Below are 17,098 nucleotides of genomic sequence, written 5' to 3'. Positions count from 1 at the left end.
CCTTCTTCTCGTCCTCCCCCCTCCTCCTCCTTCCTCCTCTTCCCTCCTCCCTTCATTATTTTATCCTGTCTCCTTATGGGTGGTGATATTTTTTTTTTGTTTTACCTACAATATGCTCTTTATGTGTGCCCTCCTTCTCTTATTTGTTTCTCCTAAATCATGCTCAATAAAGTTCACATCTGAAATTCTATCCTCTGTTTTCCCCAGCCCTCACTTATTATGTTGTCTCTGTTCAAGCTATGATAAAACTATGAACATGGAAAAAAAAAAGGGGGGGGGAATGGTTTCCCTGTACCCTATACACTAGCAAATTCACTATACCTGTATGCAATGAATCAATTTAATTTGAAGTGAAATGAAAACTTAAATCAAATGATGTTCATTCATTGCAGCGCAAATCACTATCAAAACATGTTTACCAGTGAGTGCATTAATTGACAAAACGCCACTGTCGGGGCAGGTTTTTTGTTTTCATGATACATTTAACCCACGAGTGGTGTGCAGGCTTGCGTTAATGATGCATCACATACGTGGCACGGCAAACCACCTTTGCATAATTACGAGCTCCTTTTCTCGCTTCCTTCATGCATGCGCACGTTCTGTTCGTCTTCCTCATCCTCCCCCCCCCCCCACCATAATCCCAGGACGGTTTACCGAATTTTTTCTCTTTCTTTTTCCGTGCATAAAATACGTCATGTCTGCGCAAAGCACATCAGCATCTGAGGTGAAACTGTCATACGACTCTGGCGTGACATCCATATGACATCGGGATGACAAGCCAATGTTCATCCGATGTCTGTAAGACATGTCTAGTCTTGCAGACGAAGAAGCCCCTCAAAGGGACGAGTGGCGCGGGCAACTCACGCCCACAAAGATATTAATTTTTATTGCAGAGAGCTAACGCGAACAATCCCATTACTGTTCGACAAATGGGGTAACATAAATTACACACCATACTGTCTTCCTAGCAAAATTCCTCATCTTTCCCAGAACTCTGGTGGCTTTGTATTCCAGATAGGTATGATTACACACGAATCAGTGGGGTAAGTGGATGAGAAGCTGATATCTATCTAACGGTCGACATGGTACTGGAAATACTTTGCACACACCAGAATTTGCCTGCATTATTATTCTTTCTTTCATGCCATATCATTGAAAACATTAGTGTTCTATGTCATTTGTTTCCTTGAAAGCTGTAGTGAAACAATCATCGGATCATTGTTCACTCTGTTTATGTATTGTCCATAAATGTCACCACCATCACAAAAAAAAAAGAAAAGAAAAGAAATGTGATCATAGTGCCCTTGCTTTGTTTCTAGCTGCAACAATCCATGTTTCAAGTTTTACCTGCGTGAGAAACCGACTGGTAAAAATTTAACAGAACAAAAATGCCTCATCATTCAAGGAACAGAAGCTAGGACTCTGGGCAATTTCAAGTTCAAGATGGCCCGTCCAGTCGCCGGAAAGATTCACTGAATAATTTACAGGACATCTATGTTTACGGGTAATAAGTGCTGCTCTTCTGAATAAATACGATGAGACGAGAAGTCTGGAGTGAATCAGACTATTGGCAAACACAGGGAGACAGATATATTTCCTTTTCCGCTCATTCTCTTCTCTCTCCCTCTCTTCGCCGTCTTCCTGTGCTTACTTCTGTTTTCCCTCGCACTCCTTCAAGCGCTTTATGCCCACTCATTTAATAATACATGATTCCGAGCCGCCGCGAATTGACATGCGGACCGGCGGAGATGCTATCGAAATCAATCACGGTGCAAAGTGTCGCATCGCCGGTGATCATGATGCTTGAGAGTTGTTATACAATACCCTTGTCTCTCTCTCTCCCTTTCTCTCTATCTCTCCCTTCATGCATTGTCTCCATGGAGGCATTATCATATGAAAGGAAAAAACACACAATATGAAGGGAATATTCATATTTTCTTTTTCACTCGTAATCCTCACTAACTCTAAAAATGCTTCCGTAGCACACACAGTCATGAACCAACACACACTCATCTGCACACTCACAATCTTATACGCATGATCAATATACATGCACACATACATAGACACATACAATACATTCACGCATACATACAGTACATATTCATATATGTTTGCTAATATACTTATACATATGCATGTTGATATACTTATTCACTCATTCATATTCATTCATTCATTCATTTATTCATTCACACATACTCATGAAATGCTATGAATCACTAAGATTTACATTTTCGGTCATCCTGCCCATGCCTTTATTACAAGTCCTTTTCGCAGACTTGTAAATTTGACTCTCTCATTTACTATCATAAAATCAAACGGAGTACTATCCTCTATCTCTCTTTTCTTCCTTCTTGTTATTGATACATCGGATCAGAGAAAAGTACTTATCGGGGCACTAATCAGAGCTGCAGCCCGGAGCGGACAGCTGAATGGGATCACACTCTACATAATGAATGCTGAAATATCAATTATGCAACATTTGGAGGTCGGGAAATGCTACACAAGTACAATGTAGGCCTACACGGTCATCAAAGCTACTGTATATGAATGGTCAGTGTTGCCGCCAACAGACCACTGCACATGTTGCAGCTAGGGTCTGTGCACTGTGGTGAGAACACACTGCAGTGAACTCATCTTACATCAAAGAAGGAATTCAAAGTAAGACTTTAACGGATATGGGATTAAAAAATTAGCGATGACATTCTACGAGATGCTTTATCATGTTTCCTGAATGAATGAATATATATACATTTTTTTAACTTTTGATATTTCCTTACAGCAATGTAAGACAAAAGTGGGTTTTCAGGAATATGGAGCATAATTTTTGTATGCTCATTTTATCCACGACGATACATGATTTGACATATCCAAACTTCGCTCTCAAACCTCAAAAAGAAAATAACATGATAAACACAGCTTTCATATCATTGGAGATTTAGGAGGAGACAGTGTGACCCAGTGGTTGAAGCCACACATTCTCAGTCTCAGGGTATGTGGTTCAAATCCACTGCAACCTAATCCTTTGAAGGAGACTTGAAATTGTCAGTGCCTTGGTAGATTGCTATTAAGCATTTCAGCAATTCTTTTAATGACCACATCAAACATGCCAAACAAACAAACAAACACACAAAGTATTCCGATATTGTGGAAAATCATTTCACACATAAAGTAACTTACATTGCTTTTACACTCTTTCTTGAGCATATTGGTTTTGCACATTAAAAAGCTAATCTGAAGTGCTAAATACAAAACATAATTGGATTGGGAAGACAAGTTAAGGTCGTGGAATCATACCTTGACTCCTTGTTGTCCGGTTCATTGTCTCCATTTTTATCGCCATCATCATTGATTGCTTCGATCAGCTTTTTCCCTGTATGAGGATAAGAGCAAAAACAACAAAACACACACTTAGAGAAACTGTCATATCTCACTATTTTGTGAGGGATATCCCTGTGCATGGTTTGAAGGCATTTATAAGCATACTGCACAAACACAGACACAAAAAAACAACAACATAAGCTTATGTAAGTCCCTCAGAGGCTAACATACAATGTACGATAAAAAAATAATAAAAAAAAACAGGAAGCATTGGCGGTATGAAACTTTGGCGAATTGGAGCCAATGACCTTTTTGGTGGCATCAAACTTTCACGAAGTGCCAACCATGAAAAAATTATGAATATACTGCATGAACTGGGTTGGGTAGACAAAAATTTGGCATGTATTTTATTTCCGTGAATCTTGGCTCCTAGCAAAATTCACGAAAGCTTCATGCACACGAAAATTTTGTGTTTTACAGTGGTAACCAAAACACAAACAGAAGTCCACTGAGTGAAGGGCAATAGCACTCGATGAGAACATTGCTTTGGAGACCGTTTCAAGATGAGATTCATCATAGCAAAGGGACTGACGCTGAAAACATCGCATACCATAACATGATTTTTTGCAATGCAAATTAATACCTTCACGATAAATTGTCACGTGTTCTACCAGAGCGATGACACCACCTTAAACTTGTCTCCAGCACCAAAAGAAGAAGGAGTAGAAAATTCTACAAGTGCCTTCAAAATCTAGCAGTCATTTTGATCAAACAATTCTCACACTCAATATGCTGGGAGCAAATGCTAAAATTGGGTAAAAAGTGATGGAAACTGTGAGGCTTCGTAAACAAGGATTATTATATGAAAAATAGAAGAGGGGCAAAGCCTTAGGCTTGTGAAAAGGACAATTAAAGCTACCAAAAAAAAATAAAAAATAACACTATCAATCGAATTGTTCTTTCTAATTATACGTGGGATACACCACCAATCAAGAAACTGTACAGATGGGATATTCATTCTTGGCCATTTTGTGTTTTTTCAAAATATCGCAACAATTCCCCAGGCCGGAGCGGCTCACCGAAGAATCCTGGCTCGCCTGGCCAGACATCATTTCCGACCCGGCGTGATGGATTACTAATTGCTTCTACCCTGGGCTAGATCTCGAGTGTTTTAAGGTTGCCTGATTGTCTCTCTTACTACCAGTATAAGCCCATGTGATGAAGATACGCACGCAGATGAATGAATATATTCAGGAATAAAGAGTGATATGCTAACACTTTACTCAATGTTACAAGGAAATATGCATACATACATATATATATATATATAAATAATATATATACATGCATATATATATTATTATACATTTATGATTGTACAAACATAAGTGCTTCGTAACATGTTTGTATTAAGTGCTATATAAATATTTCATGTTATTATTATTATTATTATTATATGTATAAAATCTGTGTGTTTGGATGTGTACATGTCATGAATGTAATCATTTTTTTTTTCCCCTGAGGGATAAGAAACGTTGCCATAATTGCATTACAGAAGTCGATTTTCTTACAGCCTCTACGAATCGTTTCATACTGAAACATTTCCTGCAGAGCTCTTGCAAATTTCCCTCGCTTCTTAGCATGGTAGCACATTCCCTCTTTCTTTTCCCCCGAGCATTACGCTGCATTTCTCTGACAGATTGACCTGTGCAAGTGAACAGTACGGTCCGACTGTTTTGTAAAATGCGAGTGAACAATTGGTAGGGCAAATTTGGGGAAAATCCCTTGTTTTTCCCCCAGTAGATGGCATAATCATCCTTTTTTGCAACGCATCAATATAATATGAAGAGCTCCTTTCCAAAAGGTGCTAAATCCATCTTTCATAAAACTGGACTTTTTGACAGAAATGTAATTTATTTCTAGTAGTCCCACACAGCAGAATCTTCAAAATACTGAATTTCTTGTGAGAGAATGGAGAAAGCAGGGAATGAAAAAAATGAGTTTTGTTCCAAAAGGTGGTAAATCCATTTCTGTTAGGTTCCAAAAGGTTCTCCATCCAGCAGGATCCAGTCAGAAAGCCGTGTGCATGCTTGACCACACTTTGATACCAGAGTAAGGCAAGACTTACTAGTTTTCCTGCCTGTGTAGCTTTTCAGATGACCCACATATAACTTGACTATTACCTGTGAAATGTTTCATTTCAATGCATATAAATTCTTTGGAGAAATGGAGGAAATAGGTGGAGAATGTGTAGAGATAACAAATCATCCCATAAAAATTCACAAACTCACAAAAACTGGTCAATAAGACTTTGTTTACATGTTGTACATCACTGTACTAAAATTTGTTCCAAAAGGTGCTAAATCCACAAATTCACAAAAATGTTAATTCTTTTAATACCAGTGAAGACACTAAGATTTATCGGAGACACATTTTTTTTATCCAATTATGGGGCACTATTGTGGGACATCAAGTTATTGAATAAAAACAGAAGTATGTGAAATAAAATCAAGGTTTTTCTCATTTTCATCTAAAATGGATTAAGCACCTGTTGGAAAGGAACTCTTCTTACAAAGGCTCTAGAAGAAGTCACGATAAAAACCACGGGGGTCACTACCAGGGCTTCACAGTCTCATATATGTTGAATATCATTCAAAAAGTTATATCAGTAAAATTATTCTACCTCAAATAAAACTGGCATTTCAACTTTTTTTTTCTCTCACAAATGATGTCTTAAGATGATTTTCATCAGGATTCACCGAAATCCTGTATGGACAATCTTTGACTCTCCCCCCCCCCTTTTTTCTAAGGTAGTGCAGTCAGTTGGCTGAGGTTTGCTTGTTTGTTTGTTTGTTTGTTTGTTTGCTTGTTTTCAGGCATGTGAGTACATGCATACCAATTTACTAGTACATAACACAAACTATTTGTTCCCACAAAGTATATATATATTCTATCTGAAACAGACTCTCCAAATGCTACAGCCATCTATTGTTGGAGCTGTAGATAATATATGGAGGTATAGATTTTACGTACAAGTGCTGATGGAAATGTATGATCACATACTGTATTTCCATAACGATCAACTACCAAGATCTGGAGTGATGCAGCATCGTATTGATACTTCGGTAGGTGGTGTCGTCCCAGGAGTGTATTGATATGATGAGCCGCTGGTCGTGGGCCCGACCGCACAATGCTTAGGATGAGAAACGCCTCGCCTCTGCAGGGGTTCTTGATTACATGTATCAAGTTATGACTTGCTCCCTCCGCCGCAAATGAGATTGGCACCGCAGAGCAGGAAATAGCATGATGCTGTCTAAATTACTCTCTTTTCTCCCGACTTATCTCCACGACGACACCTCATCCCACTCAACACCTCTCTTCCTCTCCTCTTCCTTCTCTAAGGTTGGTTTTTTTTTATGCCATCTCATGTCTCAGCTCTCCTTTTCTACCCTTCTCATTTGTAATATTTCTAACTCTACTTTCCATCAGTCCCCTCTCCTTCTCAAATTTTCTTTCCACCTTTCGGTCCATCCCCTCCCCATCCCTGTTTTTTACATTATTTGTCTTTCAACTCTCAAATTCTCTCCCTTTCCAGTTTCATCTTCTTTTAATCATTCTCCCTTCCCGTCTCCCTTTTCTTCAATTGTCTTTTCAACTCAACCTTTCAGAGCTTAAAGGGATGGTACAGTATTGGTGGAGATGAGAATTGGGCTTTTAACTTCTTGTAAGATACCAAGAAAACACTTATGACATAGTACAGAGCATTCTATTTTAAGAGGAATTCAAAGTTTATTTGGTGAAAATCGGGTTTGGAATGACTGAAACATCCAAAAACAAAGTAAAACAAAGCGATGGTAATAAAGTGTGGGTCCCACACTTTATTAGAATCACTCGTTTTGGGATATCTCGGCCATTTCAAAACCAATTTTCATCAAATAAACGTTGAATTCCTCATAGAATTACTTCCTCTTTCATATTTCATAAGAGGTTTCTCATTATCTCAGCAAGAAATCTTAGAAATATGAAATTAGGTCTCAACCAAAACTGTATGTTACCTTTAACAATATTTTTATGTACCTTTGTTCATATCTTCCTGTCTTTCACATCAACTTTCTACAAATGCTTCATTCCTTCCCTCTATCAATCTTTCAAACATATTCTTTTACACCTCTCCAATTATACCTCCAAACTTAGACTGGGTAAAGGACATATTTCATCTACTGTAAAAGCTGAAATGAAATTTTCGTATTAGGAATTATTGACGATCAGCTGGGTAAAAAATGAATAAATAAAATGTGTGTGTGTTCAATTCCGCGGAATCAAGGATATGAAGTATTATTAGACATGAGAAGCAAAAATATCCCCATGTTCTTATTTCTGCCCTAGTTTCATGTTGTGTGAAATGCTCTAAATTACCACTTCCACAGTATTTAGATGACGCTGATCCTCATTCAAACGGGCCTCTCGTTCAAAACACCTCTGAATTTAACTGGATGGGAGTAAATGACCTGAAAAAAAGAAGAACTGAAGAAAACCAAAAGGAGAACTGATGATGAAGAAAACCAAAAGGAGAACTGATGATGAAGAAAACCAAAAGGAGAACTGATGATGAAGAAAACCAAGAAGATGGAGAAGTAGAAAACCAAGATGAAGATGATGAAGAAGAAGAAGACAAAAAAAAAAAGGTACCCTGTCAACTCCTTTGGATTGATCCCCAGTAACAAGTGGAGTAAATGAGTGTGACACACGAACACAGGCCAAGTTCAAAGTCAAGATGAGATGAGAAGGAGGGGGGAAGAGGAGGAATCGATGGGCGCAGCATCCAGGGACTTAACCCCGGGAGCGTTGACGCCTCAGACAAACACATCTCAGACAAGTCGGATTCCTCGAGGAGCGTATTACTGTCTGCTCGTTAGAGGATCCCTGCTCAGCAAACCGGAGGAGGCATGCTTGATTACCATCTATTAAGAGTCGACTGTATCATTAAAAGGATCCTCTCATCGTCAACCCAGCATTCTCCTTTGAAAATAAAATGAAAGAAATGAAAAAAACAACCCTCATGCGATGTGTATTCAATATCACTTGTAAATGACATCTTAAGTCCTTGCTTAGCTTTACATTTCATGCTGTTTTTCATAAACCTTAAGCTTAACTTCCAAACTACTGTAAAAGTGGAAATCTTCATGGTGTTGATATTTCCACGTATTTCGCGCAACCAGAAACTAGCGCGAAAATAAAAACACGCAAAACTCTTCTTACCCCGCTGAGCGCGAAAATATCCACTTTTACAGTACTTATAAACAGCCCAATTGAAAGTAATATCTTGCATTAGAAGTATTTATCAATGAAACAGAACATATCAAATTCTTGATAGAGTAGCCAGTTTGAAAACGGGTTTAAAAACAGGTGATTAAGTCACATATCAATGTTTGTGTGCTTGTGTGTGTGATTTTGACATTCATGATACAATATCTTGAATATTACAAACTTGCTATGAAAACCAGGTCATTTCATCCAAAATCTCATTAGCACTTCTTGATATGACTCATATGATGGATTTCGATTGATAAAATTTTGTCATAGGAAACTTTCTATTGTTAGCTGAGCCATACAGGTGCACACAACAACCATGGCTTGGTTCATTGTCTGTCAAAAGTGCAGGGCAAATTAAAGTCTAACAAGTCGGGACATGTCGCACACGTTGCGTGATCCCACTGGATCCTCGAACCTTTCTAGGATCAGCCTCATGGATTTTACAAACCTTTTGGATTCAGCAGAGAATCCTGCATACCAATCAATGATGTGACAATAACAGTTAGAATTTACTGATTTACAGGTGGACTGGAATCCCCCTCCCACGCACACAAACATTTACACACCTAACACACAAAAAGAAATTAATGGAATTAGCATAGGAATGAGTTATAAATAGTTAGGGAGCCCCAGGTAGGGTTATTTTTACACAGCATGTTCTCTACAAGAGAGCACCAGTGTGTGATGTCATAGTCATTCATTACCATGGAAACTGGTTCTTAGAAACAGCCTTACCTGGCTTGAGTGTTTATGGGCGCAGCTGGTTCCAACCCAAGCTATTACAAAAGACTGTGACATCATCACTTTGATACCGGTACTCTTATTTTGAGTACAGATAATTTTGATCAAATTTCTATTAGTGTGTTGTGCATCATTTGGGTGTGATCTTTTAGCGTTTTTCTTTTATTTCCTAGTGTGCAAGCTGATGTTGATGTGTTAGTCTAGAGCAAAAGAGTGTATGTCTATGGCGGGGGGGGGGGGGAGCAATGGGTGTGGGTAGTTAGATGGGTAAATACTGAATACATGGGTGTGTACAATGTGTTTACGTGGAAGAGGGTGAGGTCTTGTTGATTCACGGATTGTGATCCGTGGATTAATGGGATATTCAGAGTTGGCATTTGACAATGGATGTGACCCTGGAATTATTGTAGAATACGATGGGGGGGGGGGGGAGGATGGGGGGCTGGGGAGTGGGGTAGTATTCCTCTGATCATGAAGCCATTGATGTATGTGTACATCCCTTCGTTTGTTCATCATGCACATTGCTGTAACTAGATAACATGGCATATTGACGTGTACTCGCCTTTGAAGGTGTGTGCAGTCATGTTAACCAGCACATGATGAGTGCCACACCATGCTTGTTTATGCCCACAAACAGCACGTGGTAATCGTCCATGCCTACTGATCGCGGCTGAATGGTGCCGTATGCATGAACGACTCCCACTGTTTCAGCAAATGCCTACATAACCCCCGGCGTCACCCGCATGGTCGTAGAGGACTTTTTGCCGGGGGGGGGGGGGGGGGTATTGTGCTTCACTTGATGTCTCTGGAGTAATCTGGCAGTGGAGGATCATGAAGTTGGCTCTGTCTAAAAACTCAATGACCAAATATTGCAGGGTATTAACCCGTTGAGGATGGACTGATTTTGCATTTCCCATAGACACCTGCCCGAGTATACTCGGGACTCATCCTTAACGGGTTAAGGGTTAGTTGAGTACCAGGCTAGTATCTATCACAGATCCATCTGTACATCATGTACAGTGTACATGCCATTTTCATACCTATCTTCTATTCAACACAAGCACCCATCATATTTTTTTTTCTATAATGTCTCAGCAACCATATTTCTGTTTGAAATCGTATCTTTTTGTTATTTTCTTTTTTTACCTGTTATCATTCATTGTTAGTTTACAATAGGGTAGAGTATGAGATGTTGTTTCAGATCAACCCTTTGTTTCAGTGGCTAAATTTTTAAAAGACTCTTAATCACTAATTCTATCCTTGAATTGGCAACAAATTTTGACAAACTGAATTTCCAGTTTCTCTAAAATCAGCAAATCTGGGTTAGCATCTTTCTGATTTTGTGCATTCACATGCATTTTAATCTTACTCCACTACAAGATATGCGGAGATATGCTAATTTAGTGTTGCCAATTCAATGTCAACAATATGACAATTTCTACAGCAAGATTCCCCCTGAACTTAACGGATTAGAAGTTATTGTTATATACATTGACATAATGTTTTCAAAGAATAATCTGTCAATGCATAAGGGCCAAGCCATCACTGCACCATCATGGGCCATTTCCATCCCGGAGCACAGAGGATATCACCGCCAGGGCATGGTTTCCGTCACAAATCAAAACTGATCGGAACATTATTGAGCAATCGATGTCGGTGGTTGGAAAGCCATTCCGCCACAAGAGATAGGCAATTCTGCCCGTGCCTTTAGCATGAACATACCATCCAATCTGGAACTTGAATGGGAAATAGGAATGTGGTACAGAGAGAGAGAGGGAGTGAGATGGGTGAGCTGGAACTCTTGGCGATATTTATAAAAATGATGATGATGATGCAGAGAAGCGACAGTGAGAAATAAATCACAATGTGATGACTCCCGGAAAATACGAGCAAAAGATTCAATCATATGAAACATTTTAATTTGAAACTGTACACACAGTATCCTCTCCCTGTCAATTCAAGCTCATTTTCAGTTGTGTGAGTTTTTTCCTTCTCTTGAATAATTTATCTTCATTCAGTAATATTCAATCACAGTAAGATAATTGCACGCAGACAATTTCAGTCTTCATAGCCTCAGTTTTGTTTGCCATTTCTGCAAATTTCTCTCGTGTTCAGATCTTCCCTTACATTTTCCCATTGTTCTTGTAAAGTGGCTAGATGTCATACACATACATCCTTTTTTTTTTTTTTTTGAAATCCTGAATTTCATTACAATTTCCTCATCCTCAAATCTTCAGGTCTTTGATGATATTCAGTATGTCCATTTTCTATGTTCTTCCATATTCTTTCTTAATGCTCACCACATTTCTGCTATTTCACTATCAGCATTAGATGTGGAGTTATTACACAGGCCACAGATGTGTTGCCTACCAAGGGTCTTCAAGGAATACGATGGTAATCTATATTCCATGAATATGATGACACAAAAGCAATACACAACTGAAAAAAAAAAACGAGCAAATTGTTCTCAAATATCTAACCTTACATGTGTATACAGCCCAACAACATCAACAACAACAACAACAAGACTGTCCATTTGTACCAGACATTTGCAAGGACTTAAGAATATACCATCATAAACTTATCAAATCAATATGTATGAGAAGTCACAGTGCAATTTCCCTGAGTCTATAAATTCTGAAGTCTGAAACCTATCATGACATACATGTGCTGGAAAAGCAACAGCCAAGAATCAAAGTGTAGCAAAGGGAATGCACTCACAAATGCCTGATTCTTAAGTCTACATCCCTACACAAACACTCCGCAGCACTCGCCACAGCTCCACACACCGTCAACACTCGGTGAATAGGCATCTACGTCAGCAGAGCTGTTCCACAACAGCTATTTTTATTCCATGTTTACCAAGTAATGAGAGTTGTTGGAATATTGCAGGGACAGTGATTAGCTCATTTTCACGTCGTCTTTTCATTTTCAAATTTAATTTTCAGACCAGTGATATTCCTGCGAGCAAAAAAAAAAGAGAATAAATATAAATAAAAGGAAAACTCGATATCGTTGTAAAACACAGATACAAGCAAAATCAATTAAAATCTTTTGTTACTTTTTTTTAGCTCTTCTGCTTTTCTTTCTTTCTTTCTTTCTCTTTCTTCCATATCTACCTATCCGTGCAATTCCAGACATATTATTGATTATCTCTTACCACGTAAATTGAACCACACACTTCCAAAGTCACCGCCTAATCAGGTTAAGGCACATTCCAACCTTGGCAAGAGCATGCACACACATTTGCTGTTGTTGTTGATGTTGCTGTAGGGGCGCAACTTGATTGTTCCCATGGCATAGGTGTGCCAAGACTTGTTCCAGTGCTCATCCAATAATCTGGAATCGCTTTCACGGGGAAATACCTCTGACGTGCAACAGAATTCAAATCGGAACCGCTGAATCACGGGCTGAAGCATTGTGATTGTCCGTGACTAATGTCTCAAAATGTCGCAAATGAGAGTTTTGCAACTAATGACCACAATTTCCAAGGCCACATCATCATTATTATTTTTTTTTAATTTGAATGAAGAGAGAGAGAGAAAAAAAAAGTAGATCATCAGGGAGGAAAAAAAAAATACTGGGGGAACAGAAAAAAAATGTCATTCCATATTAGATCAGCACAGAACTGAAGCCACACAAGGCAGAAAATGCTTTAGAAGAAATCTAATCCAATCAATGCATCAAATGCAGTATAAGAGGTGAAGCACTGCAGTAATAACTTCATTAAGCCAGCAGAAGGACACTTTATCTTTAAAAAAAAAAATATATATATATAGGTCTTCAGTGAAAATTCTAAATCATCATCTTTTAGAAGCATGGGCATTTTCAGACTTTGCATTTCATAGCAAAGCCATACAACGAGTTGGCCATTAACAGAGTTTAATGCTTCTACCTACATTGTATGTGCACTGCCCAATCATTAACATTTAAAGTAGCATCTTATAACCATGGGTGTATCTCAATATACAAATTCATTTCAAGTTGAAGTCAGAAATAGCAACCTATTTTGGGCAAAGTATGACCTTTGCTTACAAGGACTTGCAGCTATCAATCACAACTTTAAACAGGGCACCATGTGGTCGTCATGAGTCTACCTGACACCTTCCCTCGGCTTGTAGACATTTAAAGTGCCTTGTTGGGACTATGTCATGCCACGGGGGAAAAACCAGCATCATGCAAAATTTAACCCGCACATCGTTGGCAACCATATGCTGCAAAAAAAAAAAAAACATAATGCTCTAGTCCCTATCTCTACCCCTCATCGTCTCTCTCCCCCTCTGTCCCTGTCACCCCCCCCCCTTTTTCTGTCCTTCTATCAATCTCCCATCCTTTGTGAATCATTATCTCAGTCATCTTCTCCCAACTGCTATATCTTCCGGGGGGGCCAGTGAATAGGAATTTCTTTCTCTCTGGAATAAATCATATTTGCCGATGAGAAGTATCACACTGATGTGGCATGTTTACACAGGCAGACCCTTTACCATGGATACTGGGGGGAGAATATCAAGTAAAATATCACAGGGGGGGGGGGGTGGGGAATGAAAGCAAAAGAGGGAGAGAAAAATGGAAATATTTGATACATGCACAACCCTAGGTGGTGGGATAGGATTTACAAAAGAAGACAGCGGATGGCACAACACATGACTGTGGCAGCGAATGTTCAACCTCACGTCGCACTTAATTGGATGCGAAGTCGAAAGAAGACATGCTAGACATACCGTATTAGCCACAATGAGATGTGGAAAGAATTAGATGGTGGGGGGGGGGGGTAGGGGGTAGGGGATGGGAAATGTGAGAATATCAGGTAATCTAGTGTCAGTGTTTGGGCTCACTCACTCAGTGTTCCCCCCCCCCCCATCTCCCCGGGGATGGCTCTGTGACAGAAGTGTGCAAATGTCACTTTTCAATGCGACAATTAGCGATAGCATTGAGGAGGATGCACCGATGAATGACACACATCCTTTCTTCATCTCTGGTGCACGTACACACACAGACGAGCATAAGCTGCCAATAAATGACTGCAAGTAGGGCGACATTGCAACCTATTACAAAAGCACATACACACATGCATGCATGTACACAATTAGAGTACATAGCTCCCCCCTCCCCACCCCCACATGTTCTCCGACACAGACACACAAAAACAGACACATGCATAAACAGACATGAACAAACATACCTGCACAAGTTCACACGCCCTTGTATTTCTCTGCGACCTCATCCTTTGTTTTTCTAACTCATCTGCAAACACTTTCTTTCTTTGAAGATAAAAGGAGGTGTGGGCAATGTTTTTCGAAATCAGACGGCTGAATGTTTTTATTCATCGAAAACCATCAGAGACCCCCGCCCCCGTATGAGATAATTTACACCCTGCAGCTTTCCTTGGAAAAAAAACCCAAACAATTCAAACAAAAACACCTTTACAGCTTTCTTTTGCAAAAACAAAACAAGCAAATAAACAAACAGCGGACAGTCTGTGATACATGTTGATCTGCACCGCGAAAGAGTAGATATATGCTACACATGCCCAGTACTGCATCCCCCACAGAAATCTTAAATCCATCTCATCTCCTTCTTCCTCCTCCTCCACCTCCTCCTCCTCCTCCTCCTCCTCTTTCTCCTCCATCCTTACCTCCCCATCCACAATCCCTATTGCCGTTATCCAAGAATGAAGTGATTCTCCTGGCCTTTCAGGAAGGGGAGGGGGGAAAAAAAACCACGATGTGACTACCTAATTGGGTTGAACGAGATGGTTATGTAGAAAGTCAATTCCGGCTGCCGGCATTCCAGAAAATGACCTTTGCGAAATGATAGAGATACAACATGCTGCAGTTATGTCTTATGCATTAGGGAGATAGAATACTACGGCATAATATCACCAGCGTTGTTGCTTTTTCCCCCTGTAAACCTGTTTTTGATACATGAAACATGCCTTCACCGCGAGGATTTCGTTTTTGAATATCCGGATTTATGTGGCGACAGCAGATAAGAGGATGGCATCGCGACATTGCCACAAATCCATGGCAGAAGGACAAGTGATGCTAATATTATGTGACCCTGCATCACAGAACCGCCAAAAAGTCACCCGGTATGGATTTTTAGTTAAGGGCAGATTCTGAAAGAGCAGACTCTACGCTTAAAAATAGCATATTATAGCTCAACCACAAATGGACTTTCCTAACCCATCTCAATAATATAGAAAGAGAATACACCCTCTAAAAAAAAAGTACACTGTATTCACTGAGAAAAGAAGCTTTGAAGCTTACAGACGATTTAAAAAAAAAAAACTAATCTCACCCACCTATGCTCTGTGCAATGAAAGGAACCAAAAAAAAAAAAATAAAAAAGAATATAAAGGTATATAGCAACCACAGTGAAGGTATTACTATCTTCAGCTGAAATTTTGCACATTCAGTAAGTTCATTCTATTTGTAAATAATACCAACTTTAAATATAATAGCACAATCCTTTCAAAAGGTATTCAAATTCAAAGTGAAGGATGTGTGAAGAGTTTTCAAGAAATGAAAAGGAACCTCGCAGACATACCTAATCACATGCACAAGAAAAAAGTGTTCCAGAAAAGCTATTTAATGACCCCAAATTTTACAAGTATGTAGTAGAATTATGCTTTCAGAAAATGTGAAAAGTTACAAATTGACTACAATTTCACTAAATTTGAATCGCTGTGTGTAATTGGGTTGTGTGACTTTTTGTAGGTTCCGTGATGCACGGTCAATTATAAAAGCAGTTTCATAACTGTCCATTCCTTCACATGAACATGTATTGATATGCTGCGATATGCAACTATAGCCCAACAGAAAAATGAGTTTCAGACAGAAAACCAATGATTTAGAAAAGTAAAGTACACATGATGATACTGCCTATTCTTTCACAAACATATGTATACTTTGATATACTGTAATATCTAATGACAACCCACAAAAAAATGGCTTTGAAATGGAAAACAGATGATTTAGAAAAGTGAACTTCTAAAGAGAAACAATCAATAAACCAGCATAGAACAGCTGAATACAAATGTTCACACATAAAAGACCATAAGTCTGAAATTAAAACTGAGCTTTGCGTTTGAACCATATGGAGCATCCACCAAATAGGGATTTGATTTCAAATTTATAACATCCAAACAGTCAAACAAAAGTACCATGCTTCTTTCCTGCCCCGGCTCTATCACTACATCAAAACCACCTCAATGAAGTCATTATCCCACCAGGAAGTACGTTTCAAAAGGTATAATACAATACGGATGAGGCTTAATGTACATCTTCATCACTCGCCGATTCAAAATCGCTATCACATTATGACTCCATTTCTCCAATAGAGCACTGACGCTTTGTTCGTGACTCACCGCATGAAATGCAACATTTGCAACATGTTATACCTTGCACCAGGAAAATCAAATTGACAGATGATAATGAACACATTTGTCCAATTCCATCCTCATTACTGTTACAACGTGTGATTATTATTATTTTTTTTTTTTGTCCTAGGTGGATATCACTACTTTTCACAAACTCTGGGAATTACTACGCAGAGATGCATGTGGCACAAAAGGTATGAAACATTTCAAACCACCAATGGTACCGCTCCTGGAAGAAGAAGTGGTGCGTATTATCGGCAAGCCTCCAAACCAGAATGACGACAATCAGATGGGAGGAGATGGTGCTCCGAAACGGATATTGATTCCGTTTGCCGAGTA

The 17,098-nt window shown here is 39.1% G+C and overlaps 1 protein-coding gene across 1 annotated transcript in view; it reads right to left on the bottom strand.

Annotated features, from left to right (window-relative positions):
* Positions 1-2,401: 2,401 nt before the first annotated feature.
* The window catches only part of LOC140235365 (uncharacterized), a 71,283-nt gene continuing 56,586 nt past the window's right edge, over positions 2,402-17,098 (bottom strand). Inside the window, exons 6-7 of the mRNA XM_072315393.1 lie at positions 3,301-3,376; positions 2,402-2,462 (exon numbers count right to left, since the gene is read on the bottom strand). Coding sequence (XP_072171494.1) covers positions 2,402-2,462; positions 3,301-3,376 — 137 coding nt within the window. The remainder of the gene's footprint in view (positions 2,463-3,300; positions 3,377-17,098) is intronic.

Source organism: Diadema setosum, chromosome 11 (assembly GCF_964275005.1).
Source record: "Diadema setosum chromosome 11, eeDiaSeto1, whole genome shotgun sequence".
NCBI classification, from domain to species: Eukaryota; Metazoa; Echinodermata; class Echinoidea; order Diadematoida; family Diadematidae; genus Diadema; species Diadema setosum.
This window is presented reverse-complemented; position numbering and strand designations above follow the sequence as displayed.